We start from the raw sequence: 11,743 nt of genomic DNA on the forward strand, positions 1-11,743 counted from the left end.
TGCTTCGTCTCAACATTGGTTTTGTGGTCAATATCACAACCCATCTTCCCCTCTACCACCTGGACACAGGCTTGGTGCGTTACAAAAGACTCCCTGCCACTGATAACAGCAAGCAGAACCTGCGACAGTATTTTGAAGAGGTTTTTGAGTTTATTGGTAAGAGAAATTGTCAACTCTTGTAGTTTAAGCATTTACAAGGGGGAAGTCGTGGCCTAATGGTTAGAGAGTCGGACTCATAACCCAAAGGTTATGAGTACCGGCAGGGATTGTAGGTGGGGGGAGTGAATATACAGCGCTCTCTCCCACCTTCAATACCACGACTGAGGTGCCCTTGAGCAAGGCACCGAACCCCCAACTGCTCCCCGGGCGCCGCAGCATAAATGGCTGCCCACTGCTCCGGGTGTGTGTTCACGGTGTGTGTGTTTTCACTGCTGTGTGTGTGCGCACTTTGGATGGGTTAAATGCAGAGCACTAATTCCAAGTATGGGTCACCATACTTGGCCACATGTCACTTCACTCACTTCACTTAATTTCTTAACAAGTGCAGGTTTTTATGGGGTATTTAAAATCATCTTCTTGCCATGTTATTTCTGATACTTTCTATTTAAATTGTACATCAGAACTGGAGGCATGTGACCATTTTTTGATGTGTGCCACACCTCTTTTTTGTTTCAGAGGAAGCTCACCAGTGTGGACGGGGCGTTCTTGTGCACTGCCAGGCAGGTGTGTCCCGCTCAGCTACTATAGTCATTGCTTACCTGATGAAGCACACCCTCATGACCATGACTGATGCCTATAAGTATGTGCGCGGTCGGCGGCCAATAGTCTCCCCCAACCTCAACTTCATGGGCCAGCTGCTAGAGTTTGAGAGAGACCTCAACTCTGGGGTAACACCTCGCATCCTCACCCCCAAACTGAGTGGCCTGGAAACACAAGTTTAAAAGGGTGGCGCAAGAAAGAAGATTGTGACAAAACACGAGGGGAGAAGGAGATAAATAAGAAGAGGGAATTGATGGACAAAAAAACATGGGTAAGAATAAAGCCGTTTAACGATAACAAACAGTTAAGGATTTGAAGAGAGATGACCGAAATAACTAGAAGATGAAAGCAGTCCGAAAGAAATAGAGGAAATAGTCTTGGTCTATTTTAATTGAAGTATCTCCACGCTTTCTGTTTCATATAAATAGCACTTATTTGACACATGCATCACATTCGAGACCCAAGAGCTGTAGCAAACTTCAAACTCCTTTTCCACTGTGCACAGAACATTTCTTGACAGATTATTTTTGATTTGGGAGATCATTTGAAGGCACTTTTAGGGTTACTTTGCATTAGCTGCCAACTATTTATAAATTTGTCCACTGACATGAAGATTCATTTTGCCTTTGAAATTTTTTCGATACTGCTATTTTTGTTACTTGATTTTACATCTTGCATTCTTTATCTTAGTGTATTTGTGTGGGAGGTGTGCAATAGTGTTGATGTGGAAGTGGAACTGATTTAAGTAATTTTCACTTTCTTTCTTTTTTCTTGGGACATGAACCAGCCATTCTAATGGCAGATATTATCCAAAAATCATATATTTCTTTTTTATTTCTTGCTTATGATATATAACAGATGGCAATTTGTATAAAGCACTGTGTAATGAAAAAAAATGTGTTAATAGGAAAAGTGGATAATAGACTATAAAATAGTTTTTTTATTTTCTGTCTTTTTTATTCAACTCGCTATTTATTTTACTTTGGGCAGGCAGTGCAATGGCTTAAATTTACTCAGATTTAATTTAATATAATTTTTTTGTGCTTTCTGTATGTTTTGTTTTTTTGTTTGTTTTTGTGATGCAGATGGTGATAAGAATTTAACATTTTATATATGGAATATGTACACTGTTTATTGCTGTGCGAAATTACTGTGACTGGAGCAGATTGGGCCAAGTCATCAACATGAATCTCACTCTTTAGTATGAGTTGAATTTGCAATTCAAAATTGCACATCAAGATGACAAGTAGATATTTATAGTTTATGCAAAATCAGCATGAAAGTTCCAAGGTGATAGTGTGCAGGTGTAGCTAAAACATTAAATGTGTTTTCCATCATTTGCTTTTCTGTCATATTCAGTTCATTGCATAAGAAAAATGAACACCCTTATCAGCTTTAATGCCTGCCCTATTTTTAAACAGCCTGCCTAATTTGACCATGATCAGATTTTAGTGCTCTCAGGACTGTAGGCAAACAATCTGGTTCTGTATTACGTACCACAAAGGAAACCAGAGCCCCTTCCTCCATTTAAATTCTTCCTTCATTTTCCTACCTTATTTTTCTTTCTCTATGTCCTCTAAGAGACTATGCATTATTATGGGAATACATTCTGTGAAAAAGACTTGGTTCACTCAGTTCACTGTGAAACATTCTTCTTCCTGCATATTGTCAATTTCTCAGCCTTGGTCCTTGAAGCCGCCTCTCCTCAGTCTTGTCTGCTGTCTCTGAGCTCTTATCTTCCTCACTGAGCCACTGGGCCTTCACACACCACTGCTGTGTCTCCATTAATGTCCTCTGCCCAGCAGGGCGTGACAAAGTATACTATTTTGAATTTCAGTTCAAAAACCCCCTACAGTAAAGACACGTGAAGGTGTTTTCTTATAGGTACAAGACCTCAGAAATGCCCCCAAAATTTTAACATCTGTCTGATTTATCTAAGATGGCTGCTATGGATGACCAGTTCAGTGCCATTGCTGTGTTATTTTAGGGTCAGCTGCTGCTTGTATTTGACACGCTGACTGTTTCTTTCTGTCTCTCTTTGCTGACAGTGTTTTTGTCGGACTGTGTAGCTTGATTATGCCCTGAGGAAACGATTAGGTAAGCAACACCTAATAAAAAGGTCTCAGTGAGGTGACAGAGTGCCGAGAAATCAGACAAGTCTTAATCTATAAAGCAGGATTGGGCAAAATTTGGAATTCAAGAATCGGCCTCCTTTCAGTTCATGAGTTTGAGTTTGATTTGAATTGACCACATGCCACAGCATATTGAATTGAAATGACAAGAGGAATTCAAAGAAATTCAACACACACTTGCATGCCCTCATGTCTAGAATCCATGAAACATCCCGCACAATACTGTACACAATAATTTCAATACTAATTCCTTAAATTTAAATTTGAATCACAATTCTCCTTTTTGCTACCTCAATTCAAATTCAGGAATTGAATTGGAATTTAAAAGGCATTCTCAGTTCTGTTATGAATGCCACACAACCCTGCTAAACATGGATGCTGCTGCTAAGCATTTAGACTAACAATATGTATTTTTAAAACTTGAATTATTTCTACTTTAGAGTATAATTGCTGAACAGATCCTTTGGTATATGACATGAAGTACATTTTTCTTCCATTATTTCTTTGAATCCATCGTTTACCATTTCATTAAAACTGCCAGTTGCCACCCCCAAGTCTGCATGAGAACATGTGTAAAGTGTGTTTTACGAGAAAATAAATGCCGGGGATGCCTTTTGGTACAATAACCGTCTTCCGAGTCAATGTAGCACCTATTAACGGAAAGAAATGGATGCACTTGGAAGTTTTGTAATTGTTTGGGTTTGTTTTGCTCTGTTATATATCTGTTTGCTGCACAAAAGTGTGCATGTGTGTGGATGCGAGAAGTCAGTCTTTGTGTTTTCTGTGTGCTAGACATGTTGAGACCAGAATAATGTGGGTGAAACTTTCCTAACATTTTACCAAGAATCCCAACCTCAGGCCTGTTAAATGTCCATTGGCACAGCTCAAGCTTCTCTGTAAGCTTGCATCTGTCAATGCCATGAGCCACTGCTGTATGCCTTCTTTACCCTTCATTTGCTCTTCCAGACATTGGGGGAAAATGTACCTCTTTGTACATTCAATCATACCTTTCACTGTAGATAAAAAATATTGCGTAGGCGTACCAAAAACACCTGGTAACACTGAATGAATAGCGCTGGACATCACAGACCTGACGAATTGCTGTTGGCTGTCCACATCTTGAGTATCTCATTGTATGAAAGCCGAATTTGTTTATAAAATGTGTGCAAAGCATTGAAACTGGATACTATATATGACCAGTATTTCCTGTGTTGAATAATCTTATATACGGTATATGGTTTGCACATAGAAATGAACTAAATGTAAAGTTTTGTGTAGAATTTGTTTGTAAATTTGTGAATTGATTCTTTCTGTGACTTTATTCATGTATGTAATGCTTGTTCTTTTTTTAAATTATTATTATTATTGTTATTATCTAATTTTTGTGCCAAATACTGAAATGATGGTTGGCATCTTAATATTGACAAAAAAGAAGTGCCCTCTAGGACAGAACATGTTTGAGCTGCTCGGTTATCAGTGTTTTACCTTGTTCTCCAGGCAATGTTGTTGTCATACTCTGTTACTGTAACTTTACACTTTACCTGCTGATTTTCTTACCCACTAACCTGCTAAATTGCTAATTTAAATGTTATATTTTCAAATGTTAATTTGTTTTGTTTCGTCATGGCAATTTGATCAGAGACTCTTTGGGTAGAGGTTTATAGCGATTCCTCAAGGGTTGTACTTTGATGTACTTTGAATGCATGTTACTCCAAACTGACCTTCCAGTCTTCTCTCCCCTTCCTACTGACTCAGCCGTTCTCCCCCGTGAGAATTCAGTGCCCACGCTGCTTCAGAGAGAAGACGGACACAGCAGCCTGTGTTGGTTTGACCATATACTTGTGCGTACTTCGGTTTATCACTGACAAATGATGGGGCTTCATCCTTTTTCCTGTTTAAAACTTTACTGTGAGAGACTGTGATACTGTTGTGAAGCAAAAAACGATTAAAAGTGTTAGGCTGATCCTTGCCGGTAATGACTATGAGAATAACGTACCTCTTAAAAAAAAAGATTGGCTTGTAATAGAATTGTTCATCAATATGATGTTCTCACAAAGCTAAAATGATTTGTTGAAATAAATTTTTTTTTACAAATTGACAATGGTGTAGTGTTTCTTTTTCATGGCCTCCCTTACCAAAAAGTATACTTCAAGTTTATTTTATTAAGTATACTTAAGTAAAGTTCAAGCATATTTTTAAGTATACTTTAGGTAGTAAGCATACAAATATCAGTGTACTAATAGTATACTTGTAAGTGTACTATTTCAATACTAACAAAAACATTTTATTCTAGCTTAATGCATTCTTTTTTTTAAACACTTGAATGTGGTAAGTTCCATTAAAAAAATAAAGAAATAAACAACATTTTGAACAAAAAGATGAATTTTATTCCATTACGTTACACAGTTTTGATGCTGTTTTATGTCTGATGATCGTGTTAGAATACATGTGGAAGCATCTGTTGTTTCGGTTTCTTCTTCACTTGTGTTTTTTGGAAATTCTGTACAGAAGATGTGTACTAGCGCCCCTTACAGTATAACAATGGAAACAGGGATTCTAGGAGCACAATTATAGCTAAAATATATTTAGACTTTTTCTAAGTATAAGTCAAGTATACTTAAATGTCATTTTAAGTACATAAAAAGTAGACTAAAAGTATACTTTCCTATTTTTAGTTTAAAAGAAGTATACTAATAGCACACTTGAATAAACTTCTTTTTCATAAGGGCTGTGACACAAAGCGCATATTGGTATCTAGAACAGTCTAGCACTCTCATAAGCCCACCCAAACCAGGACCAGTTCTTTCAGAACCAGGAATGTTGGTTTGGAAATTATTGGTTGTTACAGTATAGTCAATGAGCTGTCAGATTACCATTGACAAATCAGCAGGGCAGCCCACTAGTTACATAACCGTTAGTTGCTGTGTTGTGCGACTGCGCTGTGATTTAGCTCCCTGAGGGCTTGGATCAATAGTCCGCATGGTCTAATAAAGGACACCTATCATATCAAAGCGAATCCTAGGTGCTTCCTCCAGTCTCGGTTTCCATTAGCTTTCCTCGTCGTGGTCTAATCTCCTCAGTGTCAATGAGAAAAGCTGGAGGAAGGATGCCTCCTGTGACCGCCTACTTCCAGGCCACTTCAGCGTTAAGTCAGAATGATAGAACAAAGCTAAAATGGTAGAGTGCCTGAGAGGGATGAGTAGAGAAACTGGGACAAAGGCTTTTAGTGTGTGGAATCGTGTGCACGTGTGAGTGGCCAGCATAAGAATGCTCAAGGCAACGCTGCTGATCCATGTCCCCAACATCCCTCAGTAATATTGGTGAAACTTGATGACTCAATTCTGCTGCCTGGTCTTGAGGGCATGACTGTTATGTGATAAGTGCATTTGAATTTACTGGAAGTTCTTTTTTCTAATTAGAAATGGATAACAGCTTTCTTCTGTTTTTGGATTTGATTGGCTGAGTGGCATTCCAAAAGTGGCCTGAAACATGCTAAATGATTAGCCAGCATATACTTGCACTTGGTCCTGAATTGCATAACAACACATTTTGCAATGCAACAACATGCAAAATCTTGCATAGCTAAAAGCGAACAGCCAAATGCACGTATGCCCGATTTTAGATATTACAAGTAACGTGTGTTACGAAATCAGATTACTTTTTTTCAAGAAACTAAAGTAACGCATTACTTTTAAATTTACAAAAAAATATCTGAGTTACTTTTTTAAATTAGTAATGCATTACTTTGTTTTCCCATTTATTGACTGACAGCTTTCCTGTCCCCATGTTGAGAGAAATTTAGTGCAGAGGAATTGTTAACGTGCGCTGTGTAAACATGATGGTTGCTGTAGTTTTAGACTAAATAGTTCTAGTTCTAGACTAAACAGATTCATTATTCCTCATAATTAATAAAAACAGTGAAAACTCAAAAAAATATTATGCAAAATAATTAAATGTTAAAACAAAACTGTGTAAATGTTTGTACAGTAGTCAACATTTGAAGTGGATCAAAACCTTTCATCAAAGTTGTTCAAAAACCTAAAACCAAAATGTGTTCGTGTTTTAGGACAACTTTGATTAACTTTTCTGATCCACTTCAAATGTAGACTACTGTATTTAATCTCATTTTATTAACCAGTGTCTTTGCTGCTGACCTTCAATAATCCAATTCAACCACACAAATTAAGCAAAAATTATTTTAGATATAACATTTGTGTTTCTTTTTTGTGATTTTAGCTTTTTGACTTGACATTTCCTTCAGCCTGGAGCATATTCATTTCAGGGAGTAACACAATATTGTAATGCATTACTTTTAAAAGTAACTTTTCCTAACACTATATGTTTCTTGCCATACAGTCCAAAAGACAGTCATTTTACTGAATCATTTGCAGCTGTTTCACACATCAAAATAGTAATGATACAATTCAGGCAGAAAACAAAAAGACCACTGGATGATTTGCAAATGTCTACTTTTGCTTATCAACTTGTGAATGAGGCAATGACCAGTTGCATAACAGTATCAAAAAAGGTGTATCAAGGAGACAATCAATTGGAGGCTTAATTGTGCCCCAGAACTGATGAAAAGCAAGAAACACCCCTGCCTCCACATCGATAATTTACATAATTACATATTCTTTGCATTGCCAAAATAGCTTAATCATTGTTATCTAATGATAACTTTTTATAGAAGCATTCATTCTCTGTGTTTTGAGTCACGTTTCACTAACTCTCTCTGGAGTCATCAAACGTTGCCCAGCAACACTTCTTTTTTAGATGTAAGGGAAGCATTACTGACAAACAAATGAACACTTTGTGAGCTCAGTAGTGCCGTTGAAATTGACATAATATCTCAATCTGCGCTGTATACAAATATCAGAAGACCTGTGGGTATAAAACAGGGATTATGCAAAAAGGCTTTAGATGTAATATATGTAGGTGTGGCTTATGTGCCTCCTCAAATCACCTATGGCATGCAAATATTCTTATTTAGTACCTGCACCTGTGAAGAGGTTGAGAGGCAATCCTGCTTTATGGTTTAATTTCAACAATATACTGACAGAACCAGGACATAATGTTTGCACAAGAAAAGGACCATTTAATATTTGCGCATTCTTGGAAAACACCACAATCAGCATGAAAAAACAATGGGGACCTCTGGGGACTTGTGAAGAAAGGATGGGGACTGCATGGGGAGAAAATTCTAGATAAGTGTCAGGCTTTGCAAAAACTATCAGAGCAACTGAACATCCAATGTTAAGGTATTGTGAATTATTTCTCTACTGTATTACAGAAGAATTTCTAAGATGTATTATTATTTGTAGATATTTCATCTATTTCAGGGTGTTTTTTTCTTCTAAAAAGCTGAATATGTTTTTAGAAATTTGGCATTTTTAAAATGTAGTTAATTTGTTCTTATTACTTATGCATTTAATTATTGAATAAATTTATCAGGCACTGGTACTGTCTGAAAAAAATGTACTATGAAATCCTGAAATGTTGCAGGAAACAGTTTTCTCTGTAGAAATATTTTTCCTGTTGGGGAAAACAAAATTAAGCAAATATTTTTTCCATCCCAGATTAGTGTGATTTGGTTGCTCGAGGGAAAATAAATGAAACAGTGCTGTAAGCAAGGCATTTCCATATGCAGAGTAAATGTTGTGGTCTTAAAGTACATGATGTAAATATCATGGGTGGTAAGATGCTGTGAACGTTGCCCGGTCAGGTGCACATAACGAGTCTCACGAGGCCAAATCATGGAGACGGAATTCTTCAGAGACTTCCTCGTAGTGGCAGAAGCCCTAGTATTTCCCTCGAAAAAAACAGCTTGGCCTTTCTGAGATTTCTCACCACTCACTGAACTCATCTGTAATTCACAGAAATTTGTATCAAATATCCATTTACACTGCTTCATAATATATTGTTCCTCTCAATATGTCTTTCGTTCTCTTCCAGTCCATGGCACGCTCCAGATGCAATGGAAAGATCCTATGTCTTTGTCTCTTGCCTTGTGTGATGGTAAGTCACCTGTTGGTGTACATCATGGTGTCCATATTTGTAGCCGTCTCCTACTCCCCTCCTCTACCGCAGCTGCCCCTCCATTTCATTGCCACTGGAGTCTCCACAAACTCGGGAGCTCTTGCATCCCATCCAGTTCGGCCCTTCTGGAATCTCAGACTAGAGGACGGGGCACTGTGGAACCGCCTCCAGCACATTTGGGACAGAGAGCACAACCCCATATTGAGAGGTAACGGAACAAGGTGCAAAGGTCAAAGCCTTAAAGCAATACATCTGCAAGAGACGGGTAAAACTGGTGCCTGTGAACAAGACGCGGCTTGGGCGTCTCACCTGCCTGACTTTAACACCCTTCCTGATCAAATGAAGGATTTTGTCCTGTCCATGCACTGCAGGCATTATGCTATCCTTGTGGACCAACCCAACCTGTGTGCTGGGCAGAAGTCTACAACACCGTTCCTTCTGATGGCAATCAAATCGCAAGTCGGGAACTTCGAGAACAGGCAGGCCATCCGAGAGACATGGGGAAGGAGCGGCTGGATCCAAGAGGACAGTGGAGGAAGAAGATGGTTAGTACGCACTGTCTTCTTGCTTGCGAGGCAGGACACAGAGACAGGGCCTCATCCAGACCTGAGCGCCCTGTTGAAGTTGGAGAGCAGCACCCATAAGGACATCCTCCTGTGGGACTTCAAAGACACTTTCTTCAACCTCACCCTGAAGGATGTCCTTTTCTGGGACTGGCTTTCAAAGCATTGTTCTCATGTCCACTTCATTTTCAAGGGAGATGATGATGTGTTTGTTAGGACTAAGGCTCTACTGGACTACTTAAACCATGTTGGAGTACAAAAGACGCATGGAAATAAAATGAAAGAAAGGAACGATTTTGTTGCGGGGGATGTTATTGCCAATGCCTGGCCCAATCGGCAACCTGATACTAAATATTACATACCCGAAAGCTTCTATAAAGGAGCGTATCCGGCCTATGCAGGAGGCGGAGGGGTGGTTTACACTGGTGCTTTGGCTTTACGTCTACAGGACGTTTCTCGATGGGTCAGCTTGTTTCCTATTGACGATGTTTACTTAGGAATGTGCCTTCACAGACTCGGGGTGTCCCCCACTCATCATTCAGGTTTTCTTACCTTCGACCTTCCAGAGGACCTGCGGGAGAAGCCGTGTGCGTATCATAATGTTCTCCTAGTACATAAACGCACCCCGAAAGAAATGTTAACTCTGTGGAAGGAGCTACAGGTTCCTCCTCAGGAGTGCTAGTGTACACTTGTTCATGAATTCAAATGAAGGTAAAGGATGCCGCGGGGAAATGGACTTCAAAGATATTTTCATATTTACCACAAGGTATTTTCATGCCAGTTGGGCATGTTAATTTGCATACGAGGCCCTAATTTTTCTGTGATGTTGGGCTGTGCTCAGAGCTGTGCGTGCAGTGGTTATTATAAGGAGATCAAATTGGAATGGCAAGACAGTAGACGAGCTAAAAGTAGCATACAACATGGTTGACTTCGTAAGACGGGGTTCTTGGTAGAATGGTTCTTGTTCTATGGGAATAAGCATGTGAAAGAATATCTAGTGGACAATTGTAGAGTCTCATGTTGTCGTTGTTGTTATTATTATTTTAAAGGATTTAGAAGTTTGTGGCCCAAACACCAGGAGTTACATCATAATGGAGTGAATCAAAAAATGTTCATCAACATCATTCAGCGTTGTATTAAAAAATCTATGCTACTGGTTCAAAAACAAAAGCTTTACTATTCTATATGAAGCGTTTCAGAGAGTTTGTAGAACTTCCTGTTATTGGACTGTTATTTTTACACTTGGAATGTATATGCATTTTCTGCTCTGTTCAGTGTCACATATGTGTCATTTTTTCTCGTTAGCGTAAGAATTCCTGACGTGAAAACAGCTGGAAAGAATGATTCAAAAGTATCTGGAGTTCATTTTGGAGATCTTGGTGTACAAGTGCTTCTCAGCAAAATGATCTGGATGCCTGAAAACCCCACAGACATTGTCATCTGGTTTAGGCCTTGTGGGCCTAATTATAGCCTGGTGTTGTCGGTGGCATAATCTGAATTACAACAACAAAACATTATAATGGGAAATAATGAATGACAATAATGAACAATGGATGATTTATTTGATCATTTATCATACAATTGATTTACATGACATTATTTAGATGTTTGTGCATTCATCTGTTTCATGAGCTTTATTGTTTGTTTCACTTATTTTAATGTTTTCATTTGCATCTCTTGTTAGTGTGTTTAATATTAATAATGGAAAACTGTTCACTTATTTCACTGTTGTCCTCCAAATTTATGTTAGTAATAATCATGCCAAATGAAGCTTGTATTTTCTTAATTATGTTATGTACAGTCAGATTTTGCAATGAAATCTGTTAATCACTATCACTTCAACTGTTGGTGTTTTTTATTTCTCCAAAGCAAACAATTATTGGGTTGTTTATATCTTAATATATAATCATTACTACACTTACAGTGGTTATATCATTTGTTTGAATTTCAAATTTAATTGTACTAGGCCTACTCTGCGGGTAGGTGCAGCCCATAGCAAACTTGTAAAACAAATTTATAAAAGTTAACAAGTTGAGAGATTTTTAGTTTTCATGTCTCCTTTGGAACATTGGCTGTAATATCTAATTTGGCTGTATCTTTGCTTTGTGTCTTTCTAGGGAGTTTCTTCTCACTTCAACTTGCTCTTTAGGGAGTGTGAGGCACTATTTTCTGCAGAGTTATTTAGTGCCATTTAAGAATAATAATTGTGAAAAGAAAAGTGCTACACTGAACTGAAAATGTTTCTCTCTTCAC

General features: G+C 38.2%; 1 protein-coding gene across 1 annotated transcript; it reads left to right on the forward strand.

Annotated features, from left to right (window-relative positions):
* Positions 1-8,846: 8,846 nt before the first annotated feature.
* LOC107567918 (N-acetyllactosaminide beta-1,3-N-acetylglucosaminyltransferase 2-like) lies at positions 8,847-10,172 on the forward strand. The gene has a single exon (XM_016253718.1). It carries the CDS (start codon positions 8,847-8,849, stop codon positions 10,170-10,172), a length of 1,326 nt encoding a protein of 441 aa, XP_016109204.1.
* The last annotated feature ends 1,571 nt before the right edge of the window (positions 10,173-11,743 follow it).

Source organism: Sinocyclocheilus grahami, unplaced genomic scaffold (genome assembly GCF_001515645.1).
Source record: "Sinocyclocheilus grahami isolate Dianchi unplaced genomic scaffold, SAMN03320097.WGS_v1.1 scaffold1196.1, whole genome shotgun sequence".
In the NCBI taxonomy this organism is placed as follows: Eukaryota; Metazoa; Chordata; class Actinopteri; order Cypriniformes; family Cyprinidae; genus Sinocyclocheilus; species Sinocyclocheilus grahami.